The 26,774-nt window shown below is 37.6% G+C and overlaps 1 protein-coding gene across 1 annotated transcript; it reads right to left on the bottom strand.

Moving 5' to 3' along the window:
- Nucleotides 1–259: 259 nt before the first annotated feature.
- Nucleotides 260–24,708, bottom strand: RUFY2 (RUN and FYVE domain containing 2; the record flags this gene model as incomplete). Its single annotated transcript, XM_080347719.1, has 18 exons — nucleotides 260–403; nucleotides 1,791–1,868; nucleotides 2,411–2,459; nucleotides 2,892–2,986; nucleotides 3,577–3,706; nucleotides 5,312–5,431; nucleotides 9,221–9,318; nucleotides 10,820–10,987; nucleotides 11,594–11,710; nucleotides 12,447–12,548; nucleotides 13,723–13,792; nucleotides 15,631–15,696; nucleotides 16,239–16,300; nucleotides 19,583–19,706; nucleotides 20,722–20,823; nucleotides 22,295–22,412; nucleotides 22,898–23,071; nucleotides 24,684–24,708. The coding sequence occupies 18 exons, from the start codon at nucleotides 24,706–24,708 to the stop codon at nucleotides 260–262; spliced, it is 1,842 nt and encodes a 613-aa protein (XP_080203845.1).
- Between the last annotated feature and the right edge of the window lie 2,066 nt (nucleotides 24,709–26,774).

Below are 26,774 nucleotides of genomic sequence, written 5' to 3'. Positions count from 1 at the left end.
CCTCCGAGCCGTTTGCTAGACTGACACTGTCACCGCTGGTTTTAACATGTCCATTTTCCGCATTTGGGTCCCATTTTCTCTATTTGTTTCAAGAGGATGCAGACAAATAACAGCACCTTGAAAATGCAACTCTAAACTGCTTACCTGGAATTCTGGAAATACTGCTGTACATTCTTTAGTTGTTTGGTGGTTTTTTGTGTTTTTGTTTTTACAGGATTAGCTAAATACCAAAAGGTAATAACTATCTTGTGAAGGAATCTTATGGCATATTAGAAGAGCACCTCTGTATAAGTATTGCGTGGCAGGAATCACAGACCCGAACAGGTTTTGGTGAGGAAGGCAGAGGCAGTTCATTGTCAGAACACGCATTACAGAAGATCTCTCCACAGTTTCTACAATGATGCTAAAAAACAGAAAGAAGATTGGGGGGAAAAAGGAAAAAAAAAATTATAATGGAAATATATTTGCTAATTGGATCCCAATAAACAATATATTTGCTAATTGGATCCCAATAAACAATATACACGGAGCAGCTTTTGTCTGAGCATGGAATGAGATTTCAAAAGATAATTCATTTAAATCCTAATCTATGATGCAATCCTAGACAGACCATAGTCTGTCTAGGATTGTATCATAGATAGATACAGAGATAGACAGTCTGTCTAGGACCACATACATATATATATATATATATAATTTTTTAAAAATATATATATATGCTTTTCAGATTTTGTTCAATCCCTGGATTAAGAACACACTCTGCTCTAGAAGAATGTAATACAAGCAATGATATTCAAGACAGCAGATGAGGTGAGGTGGACTGTGAACTGGCTGAAGGAAGGAAGCCAGAGAGTCGTGGTCAATGGGGCAGAGTCCAGTTGGAGGCCTGTATCTAGTGCAGTGCCTCAGGGGTCAGTACTGGGGCCGGTATTATTCAATATATTCATCAACGATTTGGACGAGGAAATAGAGTGACTATCACCAAGTTTGCTCCTGACACCAAGCTGGAAGGAGCGGCTGACACTGGAAGCTGTGCTGCCATCCAGACACCTGGACAGGCTGGAGAGCTGGACGGGGAAAAATTTAATGAAATAGAACCAGGGCAAGTGTAGAGTCCTGCATCTGGGCAGGAACAACCCCAGGTTCCAGTATAAATTGAGGAATGACCTATTAGAGAGCAGCATAGGGGAAAGGGACCTGGGGTCCTGGTAGACAGCAGGGTGACCATGAGCCACCGCTGTGCCCTTGTGGCCAGGAAGGCCAATGGCATCCTGCTCCGGCAGGGGGATTGCACTGGATGAGCTTTCCAGGTCCGTTCCAATCCCTGACATTCTGTGATTCTGTCAGGTAGCTAATTGAGATTTAACATAAAATGCTAAAATAAAAATTCCTGCACACATTAATAAGGCATGGAAATTAACATCACATTTTACTTTAAAATGACAATAAACTCATGATTTCTTAGTCTACTGTATAAAAAATGCCGTAAAAATACTTCTATGTGTCAAATTTTAACAGTGCCAGAGCTGACAAGCACTGGAGATGATGATCCCACAAAGTAGGTTGAATAATTTTTAGGTATGTTCCTTTGTGGCACTTCACCAAAAAGCAGCGTTTCTATTGAAATTAGGGTCCAGCTGCACTGTACGTATCAAAGAACTAGAAAGACATCTCAAAAATAACTATGCGTCCATTTGAGCGTTGACATTTCATACCACTCCTCTAAGATAATTAATGTTTTTCTCATAATACATGTAAACAAGTTGGAAGAAATTTCGTGAAAGTTTTACCTTCCTTTTAGAAAGAGAAAATTCCTTTTCACATAACTTGCAATGTGTGGCATCTTTGTCCTTCAGCCAAACCTGGCCCTGGAGAAAAAAAATTATTATAAATATATGCATCTGATGAAGTTAAGATTTGGGTTTCACTGGACAAGACAAATAAGTAACAGTACATTTACTGCCTCAATTGCTTCATGTCCTGAGACCAGTATAGAGTCACAAAGACACTCTGACATTACAGATCATATTTTATCAACCTTGGTGCTCCAGGTTTACTTAATTCCTAGGACAACCAAATATTTATTGATCGCTGAGAGGTAGTAAATAATTTAAGCGCAGTTAGCTACATATTCTGTCCCAGATAAACTATGTAAAATATGGAAGGGTGCACCATTGCACAAGAAGTGTCAAAATCCACAGCTGTACATCAAACAAGAAAAATCAAAAGCAACTAAGGATCTTTTTTCTGTGAGGTTAACAGGAGTCTCTGGTTCTCTCCCACGGGGGGAAGTCACACAGCGAGTCTCTTCTGACTAGCCGCTGTTGGAGAGAAATCATTTCATGCTTCTGAAGTATTTCAAAGGGAACGGTAAAAAAAGAAGTTTCTCTTTCCTCCAAATACTACCAACCTGTAATGCTTTGTTCGCTTCTTTTATATCTTCTATTTTCAGCTTTGATCTAAAGAATAAGATAACATGATTTCAAACACCTATATTGTCATTTTCCATCTAAGAACTTCAAAAGTTGTGGGTACTTGAAAAATTATAAGCACTGCGCTTTTAGTTGAGTATTTTATATTACAGCAGCATCCAGGAGATGCAATCGGTCAATACCAGTAATATTGACTTAGTACTAAGCGCTACAGGAGAAGCTCTCTCCAGAGAGCTCAGAATGGCTGTACATTTAAGTGGGGTGATTTGGGTAAGAGAAATTAGTACCCCACCAGCCAAAAATAAACAGACCTGACCTAACTAGACATATTTCTTTGTGATAACGGGCTAGGTGATATATTATCATGCACAGTCCGATTCACATGACCACCATCCTGTTATTTTTCTTAATTCAAGTTTACATGACAAAAATAATCATCATCATAAAGAATGAAATTACTCGCTCAGCTTGGATGCCAGTTCTTGGAGAGCAGCTTCTTGGTCTTGACATATCCTTTTCAGTTGCTTGTTCTTTTCCTGAAGTTTAAGGAACTCCTTAAAACAAAACACAAAACAAATAAGAAAAACCCCAATTATTCTCAAAATCGTCTTTGCCCACTGCCTAGAAAACTGCTACTATGCAAAGCTGGTCTCACTGAGAAAGCCCAATGAATGAATGATCTATCACACTCCCTATTAAGATTCCCAAATCCAACATGACCTGCAACAACTCAGGATTAAACTCTCTTAGTCCCCAAGAGACGAAGCATTTTTGCTTTTGCAATCCTCTCCAGGAAGCAAATGAAAAGGACTGACTGCAGACCTCAATCTCACTAGCCAGCCATGTATAGCCAGTCAGGGAGAAGCTGAAGGACTTTCTGGCCTACAATGAGACAACAGAGTCTTCAATGCAACTGAGAACGGAAAACAAGGATTTCAGTTTTCCTTACTCAAAGCACTGGGTTCTGATCTGAGGATTAAATGGGAAGTAAAAAAAAAATTTTTTCTTAGTCTATTTCTGAGAATACATTAATCTAATCTTTCTTATCTACTTGCAGGAATACTTAAAAATACCATGTCTACAACCACAATTAACTTCGCAATCAATTTCTAAATTACTAGTTAAGTTTTACTACACAACTTACTTTTTTAAGGTTAATTATTTCTTGGGTCTCCAGCCTCAGATGAGATACAGTTTCCTTTTCCTTTTGAAGATCTTCCTCTAAGGTTTGCCGCCACTCTTTTTCTATCTTCAAATCTGTTTCCAGTTGAAGCCTAAAATATGCAAAACAAACAAACAAAAAGTAATATAATTTTTTAAACAACAACAAAAAAGTGTTTATTTCTGGGTGCAATACACTATTATCATAATAAACAAATGATCAACTTACACGTTTTCAAAAACAGAAATAAGGTATCACTACTGTAATATTTTAGACAATAGTGTAATAAATAAAACAAAACACTGTCACTTAGAAAATGCTTTTAAAAACAAGTGTATTTAAAGGACCAAGAATATGGCATAATTTTGAAGAGCTGACCTTTCTAATAAATGAGCAAGTTTAGATTAACCATAAAACTCTGAAGTCTTTTAAAAACACACATAAGACCAGGGTCTCCTTAACTTTCCATAGCTTGTTTCTGAAATAAAACCAACCAACCATCCACACTGCGACTGAGGATGCAGACAATGATCTCTGGTGCTCATAAAAGTTATTTAATATTATCTCCTCAGATGTGAATCTTCTATTTTCAACTAAGGCTTACGGCATTTTGAAACAAACTGCAAATAAAGGAGGAAGGACGCTAAATTACTATTTTTTATTGAGCTTTCTACATAGCTGAGGTTTAACATAAAGAGGGATCTAAGTTCTATTAGTTTAACTAATGTACAATTAAGAGAATTAGGGCTACTCTGATGGAAGATGCACTTTAGCTGGAATTTCACTATCAGTTTCATGGGAGAGTTGGTGTTTAGGATGTCAGGGAGAACCAAAGGATGCAAGCACACTGCTCAACCTTCTACATCTAAATCATGCCAACACAATAAAAGAGGAAAAATTCTGAGAGTAGTCATGCAAAGTTTTTTGGTGGAAAACCCATATCCACATTTACTTTTCCTGTTTTAAACCACAACCATTTTTAAAGGAAAGACTTACATTTTGGGATACTACCTCAGCATTTGGCCTGGAAAAGATCAGAAGGTTTCAGAATTGCAGAATTCTAAAGCTGGGGTCTGAACTGTTCTTTTGCCAAAATCTGCAAAGATGACTGTGGCTGTGAAGTGAACATTTGTCATGGAAGTTTATTAACGTTCAGAGATGTAAGAGAGGCAGAGTGGGCTAATCACTGGATTGGAAATCACTAATTTTTAAGCCCAAATCCTATTGTGCCATAGATTTGCACTGTCTTAAATAATTTACTTGTTATCTTTCCCAACAAGGAGAACACCTGCCCTTCCAGGGAGCTTTTTACATTACATATTTCTTTAAATCAGTACCAAAGGATTTAACAGGAAAAAGATTAGAGGGTTGGCTTTTATATTACTTTTTCATATTTACGATTCCAGTGGATTTTTATTTTTTTCTTTTCTGCACAGTGGTACGTTAAACCACTCCTACCTTACTCATAAGCCTGATCAATTAAACTATTCTTATGCCATTTCTGTTTAAGTTTATACTACTATGTACTTGTACTACATACATTCATTGGAATGACATATTTTCTTCTACCTTGCCAGTACATAACATGAAGATCTTTTGTATTTACATTCTGTTCAAAACCATTAATCAACAAGAAGCCTGTTGTAAGCCATGGGACATACTGCCATGTAGAATGTTTACTGCTGTATATTTTTCCAAATAGGAAAGACATACTTACAGCTGTTTCTCCTTCTGGGAGAATTCTTTCTGCAGACTTTCAGATCTATTCACATATTCCTGTTTAAGTTTCTCATCCTCGGCCTCAACCTCCGTTTGAGCCTTCTCTGCTTGCTGCAATCTGGTGTAATTCAAATCAACTTTGGGTAAAACTGAAGCTAGAACTAGGGCGTAGAGGGTGAAGAAGACAAATAAAAGAAAAATGGGGAAATAGAAACACTTCTAAATAAAAACAAAGTCTGGGGGAAACTCACAAACTCAAACGAGAAATCCATACAATGCCTAGAGAACTAGCTCCTGTTTTTCATACAGTAAGAGGGTAATCACTGTAAGTAATCATTGCTTTATTTTAAGCTCATGAATAACAGATGCCAGAGCACGATGATACATATTTTAGAATTGAAGCATATATCTTAATGGATTTTTTTGCCTTTAGCATACAGTCATGTGTTATTTTTGGAGGCTTTTTTTACCTCCCAAATAAATCCCATAAAAGTACTTGGCTTGTACTAATCACCTATTAAGACAGGGCAGAGCATGTGTTGTGTAAAAGCAGCTCAAGACAATTCAGGCATAAGGCTGAGTACAAAGCACTGCAATCAGACAGCAAAAAAGTTTCACCAGCCTAATACAAGAAGACACACCCTGACAGGTCCCACTATATTTATAGAACTACCTCAACTACATCATATTATTAAATTAATTTAAATAAACCATAGTAAAAATAATGCATTCTTCCACTGGTTAAAATAGCTCCATACTATAGATAAAATAAATAAAACTGATTAATCAAGAAATGAGGGGTAGGTTTTTCACTTAAGCTTTCCTTTCTGAATTCCAGGGGTTTGTTTCTGCTTGTTTCTGATTCCCCTTGGAATCCATTAGATCACTGTGGTTCCTCTCTGCTTGGTCACCTCTTCAGCCCAAACTAAGATGGATGTAATGTAAGAAAAGTAGAGGTATTAAAATGGAACTCATGCAGTATCGCACCTACACCTGTCTAGGTGAAAAGGCAGGAGGGCCTGTAAAGGTCCCACCTGTTGCACCATGTTTAACAAAACTGTTTGAAGGGCCTCTCAGGTAAGCGGTGGGAGAAACCTGTGATACCCTCTGTGCTTGATTTCTCCCTTCCAAAGATAAATTAAGTCAGCAATATGTCTACACTTGTGCTTCTCCTGATGAAGTTGCACCAGCACGAGTTTCCAAAAGCTGCCAGTAAACAAGTGAAAAAAGACTGGAATTAAACTGTCTTACAAAGTGTGCACTATCTCGTTCAGCTACACCAGCTGTTTCAAGAATGTTCCCAGTGACATTTGCGATGCTGCTGCACAAAGGGCCAAAACACGTATGGAAAGGAGAATACTGGGAAAAACCAGGGTCAGTTCACTGAGCAGGAGCAGCTGAATGAAGCTATGCAAGGCAGTAACACCAAAAGCAAGTTAAAACCCTTCCTAAATCACAAATTACACTGCAGTGCAGTTTGTACAGCCAAGGTAGAAAGGGAGCTTGCTGGCCAAGAACCCTGCTGGCCAAGCCAAGGTCCAGCGCCGAGGCCACCACACTGCTCCAACTCCCACCAGTGCTGAGCAGGACCCAGTTCACAGCAGGATCTGGGATTCAGATGACACTGAGCAGACACTTGTTGGCAGAGATGACCCTGAGCTGGTCACCCATCTCTGCTATGGCATGTTTCTTGTTCTAGTCAGTGCTCCTGGTTTGGCTTTTCTTTGAGGATGGGAGATATTTTTATTTTCTAGTAGCCAGAACATGTTACAGGCTCTTTCTGATTCCAGACCAAGGAATAATAAGGTAATATAGAATGATGGACTAGAAACCCTTTCTGCATTATTGCATCCTGCCCTTTGCAAACACATCCCCTTCTGCTCAAAGACCCTCAGATTCTTTTCCCAGTCAACTCCCCCTCTGCACTTCAGAGCAAATACTGGGAAGCGTGTCAAGGGCTAAAACTCCAATTTCTGTGGTGCAGGCAAGCGGCAGCTCAAGCAGAAACAGGAGCTGGAACAATCTCCTGACGATGGGCAGAGGGAGGGAGAAGGAGTTGGGCAAAGCCGCAGGTCGGGATTACAGCACAGACACGGTCAAGGTGAGACCCCTGGCAGGCGAACAAGTCAGACCAGCTCAGGATCGAGGCCCTAAATGTAAATCCAGTTTGTGACGACAGATCCGCTGTGCACACCGCAGTGAACGGTTCCAGGCAGGAGTCCCCACTGCAGAACCTTCTACAACGCGCTGCCTGTCCTGCCCGGAGACTCATTCAAATGCCTTTAAACTCTGGGAAAATATTTTGCCCCGCATCACATCAGCAAAATGGAACTGTGCTTTAGCTGGTTTATCCCCAAACCCTCTAATTCTTCCACTGTTCATACTAAGCATACATGCTGACACTACCCTCTTTTTAAATATATCATCAACAGTGCTAGTTACAACCAAAAAGCCAACAGGGAGCATGCTTTTGGGATAAATACAGCCTAAAGGTGAAAGAAATAAGCAGGGGGAAAGGGAAATATTAGTCAGAAGGGCTACTTTTAAAACCTATTAGGACCATCAAGAATAGAAAAAAATCACTAATTAGATGTCAAATAAATGTACAGCCAAAGTAAATATAGCTAACCTTTTAAAATGAACTTGGTTTGACAATTAAGAAGTGATTACATAGCATTAGAAAACTAGCTTACATTTGCTTAATAATAGTGCAATAGTTTAATTTTTTTTTCTCTTTTTTCTTTGTTTTAAGAGGGGTAAAGTGAGATCAGAGGTGACGTTCTTTCAGTAAAAAAAAACAGAACCCAGCTATAATCAGTTACAGTGCAGGATTTCTAATACCACTTTATACTTAAAGTTGTAATTTTAAAACTCTGAAGTTGTATTTTATCAGTAATTATTTAAACACAACAGATCTGGAGGAGCTTTCAGAATGATATATCTTTGACAAGCTTATACTGGTGCTGAGCTTCATTGCTGGTACATTTGAAGAATGACATTGCAATAGTCCTAGTTTGAGTTAACAGATCTTTGTCACTTCATGAATGCAGTGGACAAAAATCAAAGACAGATGAAGGCAGCAAAATAGTAAAAACAAAAATTGGGATAAAGGATAAAAAGAAAAAGAAAAAAGAGGAAAAAAGGATGTCAATAAAAGAATATTCATGTCTAATTTTTTTAATACATAACCATGTTTTTCATAATCAGATTTAAATGAAAAAAGACATGTCAAACACCAACATGACAGGGATTATGGATATGTTATACTTTACAATTTAAAAGATCAATGTTGCATATAGATCACTAAATTAAAACATATGAATCATATTTTAATACTATGTAATACATGTGGTCTAACGATAATGTAAATTTATGTACCAAAATTTTAGTCTTTCGCTTTTCAACCTTTTAGTGTAAAAACTCATTAAGTCATTTAAAATAATGGTACTTCCAAAGCACCAGGCAAACACAACAGTGATCCATGAAGGCATTAAATGTTTATATTAAGAACATGCTTAAGTATAAGCAAGATTAATGCTTTGGTTTCTATTGCATTTCATTCAGGTGGGGAAAAAAAAAAAAAAGAAGAGGCAATAATGAATCAGAATTTTGAAACAGCTGAAAGAACAACTTTTGATATCAGCACAAAAACTGAGGACCAGGAGAAAGATGGTGGAGGAAGAAAACTGAAAGATTAAGTTTGTATATAAAATAAGTGTATTTGTTAAAAAGAAAAAAAAAAAAAAACCAACAAACAACCAAACAGCAAAGCACTAGTTAAAGTTTCAGGAAGGTTCTTTTTAAATTTTCTAGTTGAAAGCTACATTTCAGTGGCAACTGTGTAGGAACATGGTAAAATGTAAGGGGATGGAGACATGAATGAGGAAAGTCGAAGATGGGCCTGTACCTTTGCTCTAGTTGTTTCATAGTTGCATTGATTTGATTGGTCTTATCCTCTAATCGACCAATTATCTCATTCTTTTCTTTCATAGCATCTTCAGAAACCTGTGCAATAAAAAAAGTTAAACTGAAGTAGGTATATATTACACTGTTACCTCATGGGGTTTTTTCCTTCAATATCTGAAGTGGAACATGTTGAAATGGCTTCAGGTTTTGATTCTTTTTAACCATTCTCATCTAAAAAAATGTACTTGACAGTACTTAAAATAATTTTGTGCCTAGCAAACTCATAGTTTTGTAATTTGCAGGTTGAGATTTTATTTAATAAGCATATATTTCACATTTTGGTTTCCTTTCCTAGTCAATCATTTTGCAAGTCAACTTCAATTCACTGATCATCTTTTTAAGTAGCCCGTTAGAACCTTAACAATAAAGTACTAAGATGCTTTGTCCTCTAAATCGCTGAGGATCTCCAAGTCCTATCAAGATACCATATGCACCTAGATATCTTTTAAGAATTTTACCAACACATTTCACAGTTTTGATTGCTTGCAGAGCTGTTACAACCGCAGCCTGAAGATTGAAATAAAAGGCAGAACATCATCTTTGCTACACAACTCAACATTATTGACTGGTCCCTGAATGGCAGAGATTGGGCACAATTTAACCACTTTACTCTGGCCAGGAAGTGGGTCTGAATGTCATGAAGTGAAATTGGTGTTACCCACAGTCCCAAGAAGTACAGCTTTCCAAGAAAAACAAAACCCTACAGATCCTGACCTAATGAAGAACCTTCTCTTATAATTTTTCTTTCCAGCTCTATTTATATTCCTCTCTCTCTGGTCCGGTTTCCTCACATCTGCACCTGGAAAAGCAGCATCCTTTGTCCATCATCTCAATTATCTCCACTACATCCTATTTTTTTCCCCCTCATTCTACCACAGATTGGACTGGTTTCTTGTGCTGTTTTTGATAATTTCTTCCATAAATCAAATTTATGTTCTGCATAAATAATTCACTGCTAAACTTCCCTGGTGTTCGGTCATTTGTTAACTGCATATTTGGTCTCTTGAGATCCATAATCTCCCGAAGAAGAATTGTGTGGTGCTTACAGATTTTCTTAATTTGCTAACAGATTAAAAAAACACCAAAACAAACAAAACCAACCCACCTTGTAATTAGCTTTTTCCATTTAATGCAACCTGGTTTTCCAAATGCCTTTCCTTACTTTGAAAGTTCAGATCTCCACTCTAACTCCTGACTAGATACTTATGTTCTCATGGTTGTTTTGTGCAGCTCAGGCCAACAAGTGTCATTATCACTAGACACACTATCACCCTCTCTATTCCACATAGCATGTTATTAGGCCATGATCTTACTCTTATGCTCTTTTTCCTTCTATAAACCCACTAATATTACATAACTGCCTTAAGAACTTCTTTGTGTGAAATCACGCTTATATCAGTGATGTTCCAAAACGACAAGCTGACCTAAGAAGTGGAAAGAAACCTAAAATTAAGGAAACAACAGTATTTCACTAAACAAAATGGTAATGCACCCCTCTCACTCCAGGCAAAGTTGGTTTAACAGCTAATTGTTCCCTTACCTGCAGTTTTTGGTACATTTCCATGTTAATTGCTTTAACTTCATCAAGTTGCTGTCGAAGGCCTATGAGGGCATCCTGCTTCTCATGGATGTCCTTCTCCAACAACTTCATGGCGAGTTCTATCTCGTGCTTCATACTAACTTGAACCACTAGCTCATTCTCCATATCCTACAAAACATAAACACAATGTAACCCGGAATATTTAAATAATAATGCAACATTTTCTCTCTGTTTTGAGAAAGACCAAAGCTAACTCTAACAGAGCTGCTGCACCACCTATTTCACCACTTGAGAAATTCTGCTCCTCTTTAACTCTGTAAATTATCCACTGCATAAACATTATGTCCTCATGTACTTAGAGACCGATGGGGTTTTTTTAACCTTGGGAGAAGACAACTCACATTATAAGAAACACTGCCAGTGTTGCACAGAGTTGCCTAATTATTAATTACAAAAATAGAACTAAAGGATTTCTATTTTCCCAAGATTTAGCACGCATACAAAGCACACAGTATTGCTTAAAGCCTACCTAAAAACTACCCAAAGAAAACGTATTTTCTTTACTATGCTTTAGCAACATTGTTAACAGATGTATTGATTGCTCCATTAAAAAAAAAAAACCCTTTTTATTACAGACAGAAAAAACGCAATTAAAGTTGATTAAAGGTAGCATATAAACTCAGAAAAAGCAAAACTAGAAATATTTATATATAGATTCTTCTCAAGCATAATCTTTTCTAGAAGTGCTATATAATCATAGAGAAGCACACTTACTTGTCGAAGTTGTGATTCTTCTCGAAGCTGCCTACGGGCTTCATTATACATTTCATCTAAGCCCTGCCTGGAATGCTTGTATGTCTGAAGTTCTGCTTCAACATCCACTTTAGTTGCCTATAAAGACATAAAGAATCTATCTTTCTTCAGCACAAGTTTAGCAATTAATAGCATAAATTTAACACTTGGGGTGGGGGGGGAAGAAAAAGCTGCTTAAAAATGCATTCTCCAAGTAGAGTACAAACATGGAAAGAGCTGTTTCTGCTATGTGGTCATCAGTTTTAGAATGAGAATTGAGTAAATCTAGCAAAATAAACATCTGTACTGCAGTACAGTCCTCCCTCAGTAAGTCACTCTACTACACAAATGTTTCAGTACTGTAAAATACAGTTCCCGTAAAATATGTACAGGAAGTTATATAAGGAGCTACAAATCACACCTTAAAAAAAAGTTCAGCAATTGTATCTATGATTGCTCCAAATGACATTCCATATAATGAGACAGATCAGAATAGACACTTTGCCAACTACAACACACATTTTTTGACAAGGTTTTCAGATACTATCACCTTAAGTGCTCTTAGATATAGCTTACAGTCTAAAGAAAAAGGAGAAAGGGAAGAAAAATAGAAAGAATACAAGGAAAAATGCTAAAAAATGTGCATATGTTTATAAAACAATCCGGTGAGCTATTATTATGTGACTATAAAGCTCCCCAGGTTTAATAGGTCCTTTCCCTAATAAAATTTGTTTTAGATTTGACCCAGCTACTGCTTAAGCTGCGACATAAGAACATTTGTATGACAATGAACCAATGTGACGTTACTACGTTAAATGTGGCAAAACTAACATACCTCTAGATGATGCTGTGTTTTCATTAAAATAAGAGTATTTTCACTCCTTAACTGATGATTTTCTTCCTGAAGTTTAATTATATTGTTTTTGGCTATTGCTAACTGAAAAGAAGAAAAAAAAAAAAGCAGTGTGACCACTTTTGTGAATGGAAATAAAGAAAAAACGGTTCTGACGAATGCAAGACCAAGACAATCTCTGCTCTATTCTCACAACATACAAAACAGAGGTTTAATTGTTTTTAAAGAAAACATAAAGCTCTTGGTTTTAGTAATGAGTCACTTTCATGACACAACAGATACTTCATTATTCCATGTCTAGTAAAGAATAGAATGTGCTTTCTTTTCATTGCTTCATAATGACTTAAAGACCCTCAATTCCCTTTCCTCATTCTAAATTTTTTCTTCCTGCTTGGATTCAAATATATCCAGTTCTGTTCTTTTTCGGACTTCTTAATATATCATGTGGAGCGATTTACACAAGAAAACCTCTCCCAGATGAAAAGAAAACATATTCATAAAAGAGGAAACGTTATAACTGGGCGCTACAGTATATACCTTAATGTCAAAATTATCAGCCAGCTGATCAAAATAGGTCGACAGTTGACCTCAAGGCTTTCAAAGGAATCAGAATACTCTGAGGATTAATACTCAGAACAAAATGTTTTCCCTCTATCTGGATACATTAACACCCAGAGCAAGCTAGCTATTCCTTCAACACTTGAATTTAGACATTTATTTCAATTTTCCACTTCATTAACTATTTCTCAAGCAGCTCGGATTAAAAAAAATCATGCTCTCTCTTGTAAAACTAAAAAAATATCAGAATCTAGTCAAGCATCAAAGATAACTGGAAATATAGGATATAAATACAAATCCAGAGATAAACAAGTATAGAGGCTGTATATAAGCATATGGTAAATAAGCAAGAAACAACCCTTTGGCTATGGCTGAAGATGGTAAGAGAAACTGCCTGGTGAACTATTTTCTGTCTCTTTGTAGCAACTGGTGTGATTCATTATGGACTAGTAATCTCCACAAAATCAGACTTGCTTTAGGAAAGGCTTCTCTTCTGCTTTTCTCCAAAGTGGGAAATTCCATGTTCTACAGAACTAATTTACTGATGCTGCAGGCTACCTAGGCAAGCTGACTTCAAATCCTTGCAGCTACTGTACACCTTTTCTTCAAGCCAAAATAAAGGTAGCTGAATATATTACACAGAACTTATGCAGATTAAAATAATTTGAGTAAATTACACATTACTAAAAGAAAATAATACCTCTTCAATCAGTTTAGTGTTGGATTTTTCCAGTGAATCAACTCTTGCATGTAGACTGCTAACTGTGCTACTGAAAGAGAAAAAGAAAAAACATTATTCAAAATGACATCAAAACTCATTCAACCAAACTCAAAAGCTGTAAGGCGAGGTACAATGATTAATCGTTGAGGGCTAAAAGGTCTGGTCCTGTTATTTGAGATTTTCCTAAATACAAGATAATTAGTCTCCTTTGTTAACATTTATATACTTGTTTCCAACTCTCAGCGTCATGCCTGTCACTTAAACTCCTGGTCAGGTGTGACTCTACAGGTATTCTCCCCTTTATTCTCACAACTATATGGTATCTAAACATTTAATGACTTCTCTTAAAAGACAATTTACAAGATTCTTGGTCTTTTTCCCCCCATATAATGAAATCATTCTCTAGGTTCTCTTCCTCCAAAACCCATTTCTTCTAGGAAATTATTTGCTTCTCCCCGTTTTTTGAGATCCGCAAGCTACCTCTTTCTTGATGCTTCTTGACTTCATTTATAAACCTCACCAGAATTTTATTCCCTTTTATTACTGTTTTTTTTAATCATATCAAACTACATCCAGGTCGCCTCTGTTACCTGATTGCCTATTTCTGCTGTAAGCACATTTTTTTTAGGTTGCGCTACACACACAGGAAAAAAATAACCAACCAACAGCAACAAACCACAACCCTATTTTGTAACACCATTTACTTTTCCATGTATATCTACTGTGGTGTCCTCAGAAGTTACCAGTTCATTAAGAATCGCAAAGTAGAGGAGATTAATGCATTTTAGGATGTGTGTAAAGGAACAGCTGACCTGAAATAAGAGAGTTGTTGAATCACTGGTTTGCAAGTAATTCCGTGCATAAACTAGCGTACAAGAACATACTCAATACATAGAGTCTCACTTGAATAATGACACATGTTCCTTTCTCCTCCGTAACTTACTTTCATTTTGCTCATATTTGATGCACTCAAGTTATTCTGTCCCATTGAAGGTTTCTGCTCAGTGACTGACACAATTTTTAATCAGAATATCTTTACCCCAACAGTGGCCATACAGTAACTAGCGATCGAGATTACCAGCATTACAAATAAATAAATAAATAAATAAAAATAAAACATATGATTACCTTTCAAAAATGGATCAAGATGCTAAGATATGTTACAGATTCTATGGAAGTGCTTGTGGGTTTGTTGTTTGGTTTTGGTTTGGTTTTTTTTGTGTGTTTTGTTCAGTTTGGTTTTTGTTTTTTCTTTTGTAGCTCCTTGCACTATTCAATTCTATATGATACTCCTCAGAGTTCCTCTGTTTGTACAGTAACAGACATAGTGGTAAAGCAGGTTTGCTCTATTCAGCAAAGGGTGAAAGGCTGCTTTCCTGAAAACTCTTTCTAAAGGAACCAAAACCTACATCATGTAAGTAGTTTTCTGCAAGAAATCAACTTATACAGTTTTGGTCATAGACATTAAAGCTACAAACTAAAATATTATGAAAGGCCAAGGAACAAAAGCATGTGGTTTCACTCAGTTCACTCAGTATCACTTTCTGAAAACTGTTAAATAGAACGCAGTTAAAATCCAGATCAAGCTTTTCATTCCTGTGAAGTTCTGTATCGTGAGGACCCTGATTAGTTTTGGCCAGCTGTTTTTTGTTGCTTTGAAGAACAAAGGTTCTAACTGTCAAAAACAAAAGCACAAAAACAAGACTTCCTGAGTCTCTCCAGAAGAGTGTATCCTTTCCAGCTTCACTACACCTGCAGCCTAAACTTGAAGAATTTGCACCCCTTTCTCTGAAGGTATCTCACAAAGCTGTGGTACAAAAGGAATTACAGATGTTTTATTATGTCTGTAAGTTTGGCCCAACATGTGTACTTCAAAGGAATACTTACTTGAGTTGCCTGTTCAGTTCTTCAACATAATTCTTTTGGTCCAAAATGGCAGCAATCTGTCCATTTCTAAAGCAAGCACATAACAAAATAAGCTTTAACAAAATGACGTAGTGAACTACATACTGAAAACATATGTATCTATCATATGCAAATGTCCATCATAGTCGTGCTTCTTAAAAAGAAAGGAAGCAACTTCATCTCACAATCACAAAGTCAATAACTTACATGTTGTGACACCAGTGAGAGACAAAAAAACAGTCTCTAAAGAAAAAGGATGTTTTTTTTACTCTGCTGTAACTCTAGTTCTGTGAAATACTGACTAAATCCCCAGCTGAGGGCTTAAAGATTGACAGGTTCTTTTTCACCACTGCCTTGTAGTTCTCCAAGACTGTCCACCAGACAAAGGACACAGGTGATGCTGCTGAGGCTTGATCTGGACTGAAAACATTCTTTCAGTCATACACAACAATGTAGCGTGCCATTTTTATCCAGATGGTGAGATAAGATTTCATATTTAGGGAACGTGACTTATTTCTACACAGAACATGGCGCCAGTCAAGAAATTATTTGTTAACATGCAAAATTTGAGGAAATTGGTGAGGATGTACCTTTCCTTACCCCCAATTTCATCATCACTCTTTAAATACATAGAGAAATCGATCACCCCAACCTAGGGAAAAGCAAATGCACAGAGTTTAATATCATACAAATAATGGTCTTGTATCTACATAAGTACTAAAACCTCAGTTAAATCAGCTTAAGATAGGTCAAGTTTCAGCCAGAAGGCCAAAAAACTGACCCATAATATTTTAAACAAGATTTTTTTTTGTTAAGTGTAGTCTCATATATTTGTTACAAATTATGTTACCTTTGAACAAAATTAACAACGTGCTACGTACGAAATCTCAAAGAAAAGATGACTTGTTATCTCTAACTGAGTTTAGCCAAGAACTTAGAGGAAGAATTTCATTTGGGGAATCATCAGATACTCAAACCTACTCAAACCTACCACTGATTGAGTAGACTTGTGATAATTAGTCTGTAGTGTTTCATGTTATTTCCTACCACAGTACATCTTCCAAAATTATGTTTTCCCACGTATTTAGTTTTTCTATATATCTTGCCAAATAATACAACTTCTCCACACTTGCTGATTCCCACGTGTGCCTACTCAATTGTACTAATTTTTTTAAACCTTTCTAAATCTGAAGCTAACTAATGTATTTTCTATTCAATTGTCATTTAATCGTATGTACTATAAATGACATCACCATGAGTTCTGCTTCCAACTTTATTCATGAACCTCTAACAAAAGTATTTAACTACGTTTGCTTTACCAAAACCCCTCCTTTTAGGTCTCTAGCAGCCTTTTCACAAAAGTATTTCAATTTATCTGATCTACCGCTTCCTTCCTCCCTATGACAGTCTTCTAACAGTTCCTTCCACATCTTTTTCGAAAATGTATCTTCTACAAAGCTTTTTGAAAAACATATTTTGCTTGTTAAAGCAAAATACCATCTCTATAAGAGGTAAAATGTTATCTCCGCACAAGTTACTCTGTTTTAATTCTCCCTGTGCGCACACACATTTCACCGTTGAACAGCATCCTTCTAACATACCAAAACTTTGCTCCTGGATGTGACTTCCATCATCCTTCACAGGTTTCTCTTTCTGCTCAACACAACTTGCTGCTTCTGTCTTATCTAAGAAGAAGCCTTATTTACACTACTCTTCATAAACAGAATTGTTCTCAAAATCTTATTAGATTGATGCAAAAGGAATTTTAGTTTTTGCATTGTTGAAATTTATTGGAAACATTCTTAAATAAATGTGGTTATGTTATACATAATTTTAATGCACTTTTGTCGCTTGTTTTTTGCTACTGACTTATTACTTGCTGTTTATTTTATATTTATTTTAGACTATGGAAATTATGTTAGACAAAAAGCAAACTTGAGCGATTTTCTTATTGAAGTTAAAAATGAGTTGTAAAGCAGCGGAGACAACTCGCAACGCCAACAACGCATTTGGCCCAGGAACTAGTAATGAACATGCAGTGCAATGGTGCTTCCGAAAGTTTCACAAAAAAGACGAGAGCCTTGAAGATGAGGAGCACAGTGGCCGCCATCAGAAGGTGACAGTGACCAAGAGAGAGCCACCATTGAAGCTGAATCTCGCGCAGCTACACCAGAAGTTGCCAAACGACTCAACGTTGACTGTTCTATGGTCATTTGGCATTGGAAGCAAATTGGAAAGGTGAAAAAGCTCCATCAGCGGGTGCCTCACAGGCTGATCAAAAATCAAAAAATCGTCGCTTTGAAGTATCGTCTTCTCTTATTCTAATGCAATAATAACAAATAATTTCTCAATCAAATTGTGATGTACGACAAAAAATGCATTTTATATGACAACTGGCAATGACCAGCTCAGTGGTTGGACTGAGAAGAACCTCCAAAGCCAAAAAAAAGGTCACGGTCACTGTTTGATGGTCTGCTGCCACTTCTGATCCCCTCCAGCTTTCTGAACCCCAATTCCACCTGAGAAGGATGCTCAGCAAATCAATGACATGCGCCAAAACCTGCAGCGCCTGTAGCCAGCATCAGTCACCAGAAAGGACCCAGTTCTTCTCCACAACAACACCTGACTGCATATGGCACAACCAACGCATCAGAAGTGGAATGAATCAGGCTACAAAGTTTTGCCTCCATATTCAGCTGACCTCTCACCAGCCACCTGCCACTTCTTCAAGCATCTAGACATTGTTCTGCAGGGAGAACACTTCCACAACCAGCAGGATGCAGAAAATGCTTTCCAAGAGTTTGCTGAATCCTGAAGTATGGATTTTTACACTACAGGAATAAACAAACTTCTCATTGGCAAAACTGTGTTGATTGTAATGGTTCCTATTTTGATTAATGAAGATGTGTTTGAGCCTCGTTATAATGATTTAAAATTCACAGTCCAAAACCGCGATTACTTATTATTTACCTAAATACCTTCTCAAATCAAGTTTACATCCCCTCATACAGCAAAGCCACCAAGTGACTTAGATAACAAAGGTGTAGCTAGCAATAGATTTTGTCAATTATTACACACGTAATTCTCAATACTAAGAAAAGCATATTGATAAATTTTCTATAACTATAGGCTTTTCGATATTAAGTCTTCTGGTATGCAACATCAGTGCCTAAAACATTAGATAGTAACTAGAATGATCAAAGACAAGTTAACACTATGATTCACATTCTTTGCCACAGAAATCACTTTTTCATCAAATATATGCTGAAATACAGTAAATAATCACTTAACTATTATGATTTTTCTCCACAAAGAAGCTGGACAGAAAAAATCAGGACTGAACACAGTCCACATTTATTTATAAATACTTGTGCATCTGCCTTTACTAAGAACCCGGCACGATTTTCTTTGAAAGGATCAGAGTTCAAAGTCAAAGCACCCTGCAAAGGAGGAAGAATACTAAGCTTTGTTTTGCAGACTGAAAGCAGTCACCCTCTTATACAGTCTTTTATTATACCGTGTGAAGCAAGTTTTTCTTTCGGGTCCTTGAAACATTCCTATTATGTTCCAGAAAAACAAGGAATGAACCAAATGGGATAGACTGATCATGGAACTACGCTTCTCCCACAAAGGTAAAGGATGAGTTGTGCAATTCAGATGGAAAGAATTCTGCATTGCTACTAATAAAATGGCATCCACTTGATGACAAAGCATAAATTTTTACCCTTACACTCTGCCAATTATCACCATCTAAAGGTGCAACTCAAGCAATACTGAGGTTAATGCAACAGCCTCCACTGATCCAGGAGCTGAATCATACTCTGAACAGTCTCTAGGATAATTTCTAACAAGTCACAACTCCATAGTAAAAAAATTCACTGTACATAAAAATCTTACGGATTGCATGTACATTACTTTACCTGGATTGACTTACTTGTGAATCTAAGTCTTCTCCCTTCACACACAGGTTAGCATCTATCACATTTAACCCAACCAATAGCCCAACAATAACTGCTCCTTCTTCCTCCATCATTAAGGCATGATACTCGTAAAATTCACTGTTAAAGAAGAAAATTGCATCTTATTGGTATACTCAGTATATTTACATGCAATAAATTAATAAGTGACATCTAAATCGGAATTGTTTCTATGATTTTAGCCTTAAGTCAACATCCTTAAAGATGAACTTGGTCTTTCCATACTTTCACCTCATAAATATTCAAAAATTGTAAGTGCATGGTTTGTCTCAGAGGCCATTACAGACAAAGACACTACCTTTGGCTCCAGAAATCTGAGCCACAAGCTGCTGAAGGGTTGGGAAATCTGGGGGGCAAAGCTTATTTTGCCCCATTTATTTTTTTAAAAGGTTTTTCACTTGCTATTAGCCACTTTTGAATAGAATAATGGACCAGATGGATGTCTGGCCACGTTGAGTCAGACAATTCTTATGTTCTTAAGAAACACTGCAGGATGCAAAAGAAGAATGGTAAGAAAATTTACCTGGTATGAAAAAAGGTCTGGACTTCAATGAACACATGCTTGAAATTAAAGAAGCCAAGGAAGAGATTAAATGTGTAAAAGAAGAGAAACAGAAAGGGCTGAAATGCTAAAAAGTTTTTGAAAATAAAAACACTCCACTGAACAACAGAATACCATAATTTAGCAACTCCTCCTCGCATTCTTTAAATAAAGTTCTAGACTCTCTGAAACAAACTGTGCTTTCAATAGAAAAGTCCATAGCTGTTTAACACCAATGTCATCCTGACATACCAGCACTATGTAGGCAGACAAGAAGAGTCTTAAAAATATATAGAAATTACAGAACTGAAATCAGGATGACAAGTTTGGGGTTTTTTTCCCTTTATGCTTCAACTAACTGATCAGAAAGGAGCAGTTATACTAGAAGAGAGCAATGTAATTTTAGAACTGGAAGAAATCAGCCCACAGGCCAGAAGCTACACCTTGCTATGCTAAGGATGCATCCAAAAGTAGCAAACAGAAAATAATACTTTTTTTTTTCCAGGAGACAAATCTCTAAACTAAATCATAAGCAAAATCTAGTTAATTGTTTACCTGAGAAGATCTCTTTGAATGATTAAACAGCGGAGATAGTCAGCCATTTTCTTCTGCATTAATGCTAACCGTAACCAGGCCCGGGCACGGCCCAGTGGTGTTCTGAAAAGAAGGGCATGAAGACCAACAGTCCCAAATCAACAATATATTCATTAATTCACTGTATTAAACATTTTATCAGTCTATTGGCAGAGCAATTGGTATTTCTGAAAGGGTATTTTAAACTATCGGTTGAGCAAAGTGGTCTGGGAAGCCACAAGGTCTGGGCTTTGGGCTCCAAGCTTTGGGATAAATCAGAAAAATTTTCATCAACTCAGCTGGGCTTGGGAGCAGAAGGTGGAGAGAACAGGAACAGAGAAAGTACAAGAGCCTGACTGTAAAATTAATTGTTTTACTCAGTGAAAACATGTTACTTTCTACATACTGTTGTATTTCAATGTGGTTTGTTCTCACACTGTATGTGGCTGGCAGCATGGAAAAAAATTTTAAGAGTGGTCCTGTAAGTACCTTCTTCTTAACCTGACAGTGCCTGTAGAGGTAATCTTGAAACTCCTGTTTCTAGCCGAAGTAAAACGACTGCAAAAATTCAGACTTCCCTCTGCAACTTGCTTATAAAGTCAGAGGAATTGTGAGAAAAGTAACCAAATGTTCATTCTAACTCATCACACAAGCCTGCTTTCCCAGTTTTCTCTGGGTCTACACAACTGAATTCTAGCTTTAACTCATACTTGTTTACAAATTCAGTGGTATCCTAAAGACAATTCAAAAAATATGAAAATGTATGTAACTGGCAAACATTAATATCCAAAAAATTACACCTGGACTGTTAGACCTTCCTCTTCTAGTGCTTGTACCCTTAGAAGTAGTAAGTACAGGAATGAAAAAACAGCAACAAAAAACATTTGCATGCTATATCAGGATAGGAAGAGTGTAACATACTTGGCAAAGGTTATTATTTCATCTGGCCTGATATAAGAGTAAATAACAATTTCTATACCTGTGTGCTTTAGATACAGTCTACAGCTAGAGATTCTAACCCTTATGCTGCCATATACCAATCCCAATGTAACCCGGCCCTTTTGGAATTTAATGTACAGGCAATTCTAAAGCTAAATACAAAAGCAGAGTGCAGAGGAATGGGAGAAGATTGTAGTCCCCGGCATAATTTTACAGATGAGAAAGACCCTACACAAACGAATCTGAAAAGATGCCTCATACTTTCCTCTTCAGCACATAACCTTTTGTTTCTATGCAGCCTTGCTAACCAGACTCACAGCTGCTGCAGTTCTAGAATGCAGACTATTTGACACACAATCTGTTCCTTATTGCACCGTTTTTGTCCACCATTCAGAAAACTCTTCCACCCGAAACATCAGAAAATAACATAAAAATACTACTTTTTTAGCTGTTTTATGCAGAGCATGAAAAGCTAGCAAGATTCACCTGTGCTCCCCCCAATATCATGTGCTAGCTGTTCAAAGGCTTGATTAATGACAAGTGAAGTCATGAGACATCTGCAGATTCTTAATCAGATCCTTTACTTTTCTTGCTGTATTTTACCAATACTACTTACTTAAGGCCAGGCAGATCTCTGACACTTGCTGCTATTTCCTCAGCTTCTGGATATAATTTCTCCACAAGTTCCAGAGGACCCCAGATGGTTTTATTGTAACTTAGAAAGGATTTTCTCACTAGGAAGAGAAAAATTAAGTAGCTGAATTGATTTAAAATACTTGGAAAGAATTTATTTAAATTACTGCAGTAGCTGCCTTCAAAATAGCTGGTGTGATGCAAGGTTCAACTCCTGAACCCAGACAACAGGTAGCTGTGACACTGGTCAGTTCACCAGTATCCAAAATCATCTTCTGAATTACTTCACTCTGAACATAAAATTGCTGTGCTGGAACAAAATAAAATAGAAAGGATGACTAGCTAAACATATAAGATACATATATGCACTTGTGGTAATCCCTGGACCACTTCCAGCAAATGGTACATGAAAGAAACCAGTAAATGTGGAAAAATATCTTGTGAAGTATTAATGATGACACAATTAAATATAAAAGGTGACAACTTACACATTTTCTTCACTTGTTAAAGCAACATAACGCACTTTGATTTTATCTCATTTAAGAAAGAAAGGAAAAAAACCCTGCAGGTAGAGCAGTTAGCACACCTTTGAGGCCATGCTTCAGGCAATGCTCCATGACAACGAAGAACTGCTGCAAAGGCGGGTAGTCAGAATCCAGAGTGCGGCCAAAGCTCAAAGCTGATTCAATGAGACCTTTGATACTCAGTTTAGCCATGTTCAGTAAATTTGCTCTTTCCACAGCTGTAGGGTCCTTTACAGCTAAGACAAGAAAGGAAAAAAAAGGTTATTGTTCAAGTTTTAGAAGAGATGCAAAGTAACAAAATGCTTCATGGCCACTTTGTTCAAAGAAAAATGGAAAAATGTACTTTAATCTAGATAAACTCAAAGGAATAACTGAATAAGTGCTATAAACCACCATGTTGTAGAAAAGCATCCCCTCTAACAAACACCATGGTAGTAAAGCTATGTTCCTGTTCATGGAAAAATCTGTTTGGTATAGTACAGTCTGCCTACAGAAACAGACATCATAATTCTCACATATAACCAATTTCAACTCTAGTCTTACTTGCACAGTGACCTAAACACATGCTTTCCTGTGCAGTTTCAGGAAAATACTACATATTACTTATCGAAATTTTAGTTTCTCATATAGCTACAAAAAATTTTCTGCACAAGAAAGCTTAAGAATTAAAGGTTTTGCTGTAACTTAAAAATGTTTTTTGTAAACTTTACAAAATGTACACTACAAAAATGCATTTAGGGATTAAATCTATTCAGTAAAAAACCCATAGCTTTTAAAAATCATCTTATTCTGACAGAATGGACAAGGTTCCTCTTCTTAGAGGTCCTGCTACTGAAATCAGATTCTTAAATTCATGAGATCCTTAGTTTATTTTCACTTATAATAAAGCAATTCAAACATTCAGTCCACCCTCTAACACAGATAAAGCAACCATCTCTTTATTCACCATGATCAAAGTAACGGGGAAAGAAGCAAAAAAGTTGATGATTAACTGTTTTCCCTTATTTGCAATTAAATCTAACAAAAACAGATCGTCTTTTTCAAGACACTGAGACACAGATGTTAAAATATCTACACAGATTTCTGTCTGAGGGAAAAACGTGAGCCTCTTCCTCTGCAAATCTGCATATTGGTATATGACCTTATGTCTTTGCACATCAGAAAACATAAAGAACTGTACACAATAAAACCAAAAACAAATGAAAAAATGAATCATTATAACAGATGGCTAATTTCTCAGTTCCTCAAATGGCAATTAAATTACTTGTCTCATTTCTTGCATATCGCAGCTCTAGGTATGTAGGTATTAGATATCAGACACTTAGAAAATTACTTTCTAATTTTCTGTATTCCTAACTGTCTATCAAACATCAGATTACATTATTCCTATACAATATAGCCTATCTCAGGTAACAACTAAAAAACAATGACTGAGATCATGCACCCGAGATAACCTTGAAAACTACTTCTATAGCCTCTCAATTCACCAGTACTTCAACAGAAGACACAAAAAGATGTTAGACGCCACAGCAGACAGTGAGCAACAGTGCTCTGGCTAAAACACACCTGGTGAGCAGTCATGGCTCACTGGTTTATCTCTGGACTCTGCGAATGGATCCAACCCAGCCAAGAGCAGCACCAGCCCACTCCGAGCAAATGGAGCCTGGCAACACCAAGAGCTTTCTGTTCGTAAATCTCGTACCAGACCTCCTGGTTCTTTAATAGGTTTGCTATTGACAGTACTAAATGTGAACGTTATTGTAGAAAAAGCCCCGCTGGAATTCGGACCTCAGGTGGGCAGCTCTCCCTCGCTAAATATTCAAGTCTACTTCCCCAAAGGCATCTTACAAATCCCTTTTTCAGGTGACCTCATTTCGACTTTTGAGGCTGATCCTCCGCACAGATTTCCACGTCTAATGTCCTTGTAATTGCCAGCCCTTTTCCCAGCTTTTCTGGGGCAGAAAGGCATTTTAGGTCTGTTTTAAAGTGTGGTCTACCTCCACATCACAATTTTTGTTCGCTAGCTTTAAAAAAAAAATAAAATTAAATAAAATTTACAATTTCAGATGGTGTGTTTTCCTGTAACTGCTAGGATTGTATGGGGTAGATTGTGCATGGGTGATGAAAAATGAGCTACGAAGGGCTCTTCTCACCCCGCGGGGATGCTGTGCAGGTGGCACTGACGTCGCCGACCTCACCAGACCCTGCCCGGCAAGGCTTGGCCTGAGAGACAACATTCCTCTCCCAGTCCGGATGAGCAGCCACCCGAAAAAAAAACAAGCGTGTCGTCGCTATGGCTACGGGCGGCACAAGGTCTCCGTGGGTCACCCGGCGGCAGAGACACCCGCCGCTGCAGACAGACCGCGAGCTGAGGCCGCTCCCGGCGCCGCCGCCGCCCGCCGCGGCCGCCCCAGCCCCAGTCCCGCCGCAGTCGCCGCCTCACGCCCCGTCTCCCCCTCGTCCCCAGCCCGCACGGCCCCGCTCACCCATGGCTGGAGAGGAGCCGCCACCTCGGCCGCTCCCTGCGGCTCCTCCCGCCCCCCCGCTGCCCAGCGCCGCCCCTCCAACCGCGCCCAACGGCGCCCCCGGCGGGCGGGAGGACCCGCCCCGGCCTGGCCCCGCTGTGCGGTTCCCGGCCTATCGCGATAAGCCCCGACAGCGCCAGTAGAGCCGCGCTGCTCACACAGCCCCTGCTGTGTTTTCAGAGGTGTGTTTTCAAAAAGAGATGGGTAACAGCTCTCCAGACCTTCGATATAAGCACAGTGAAGCTGCATAAACTTGAAACGTCGCCTTCTGTTTCTTGTTATTAAAAGCTTCAACCCCTAACATTTATTCCAAATAATAATTCTCTAACCCTGGAAAACATGCCAGAATAAACACTTGAGCTCAGTACCTTAAAAAGTAATGTGCTGGGAATAAAAGTTGGTAGTTCAAACAACACAGAGATATCAACAAGTCTTTAGTTTTAAGAGTTCTGAAATATGTACCTCAGTCCTGAAATATGTATCTCAGAAAAAAAAAACCACAACACTGAAGAGTTTAACTGACCCTTTCTGTCATGGAGAGAATCTCAGTTTATGTGTACTGCATCTACACACTACGAGTCACATTGCTTAATAATTATTCTAAATCATGCTCTTCCCTGTCCCCTTCTAAGGAGAGGCAAACCAGCTGTGGGACAAAAAGATGACAGAAAAGATTGCAGAGAAAAAGGGATAAAAGGGATGTCACGGCCTTGGCCTGGCAGGAGGCAGCAGTTTAATCTGTAGATCTCTGCTCAAACCAATTTTTACCATGTGACAAGAGGAAAACGTGCATTGTAGAAGTGGATAAGGAAATAAGGGGTTAAGGGGTTGTTCTTTGGCCTGTTTCTCATGCAACTTTGTGGACAGATGCCAATACGTCCTTTTTTTTTTTTTTCCATAGCATACAGATCATTTCCTAGATAAGCATAGCTTGGTGTGAGTAAACAGATAAATCTCATTACTTTTGTAAAGAAAACTTTTCTATACAAGCATATGTTATTCTGAAATAACTACTGTACTAAGAGCATATTTTAGCAGTAACTCCCTAATTATTTTGATCTTTTGAAAGACCTAGAGTACATACATAGTTGATGAACAAGCGTATATTTTCAACTGAAAAAGATAATATCCTGTGAAGTATTTGTATTAGCTTTGTATTGTTCAAAATATTTGTATTATATACAGCAAAGTATTAAACAACTAGAACAAAACCAACATCAATTTTTTATTATTTCAAACATTACAAAAGTTAGGGAGCAGTTTTAAAAAAAGGAGTGAAAATGCCCACATTTAACATCTACAAGTTTGTCTGCAACTATATGCACAGTACTTGACATTATTCCAAGAGAAAACAAATAGTAATAAAAAAAATTTATGTTTTTACTAGCGATCTTGGAGGTAAACTTCTCAGAAA

The sequence above is a fragment of the Nesoenas mayeri genome (assembly GCF_963082525.1).
Source record: "Nesoenas mayeri genome assembly, chromosome: 7".
Taxonomy (NCBI): domain Eukaryota; kingdom Metazoa; phylum Chordata; class Aves; order Columbiformes; family Columbidae; genus Nesoenas; species Nesoenas mayeri.
The sequence above is the reverse complement of the archived record's forward strand: the minus strand, read 5'-3'. Positions and strand labels throughout refer to the sequence as shown.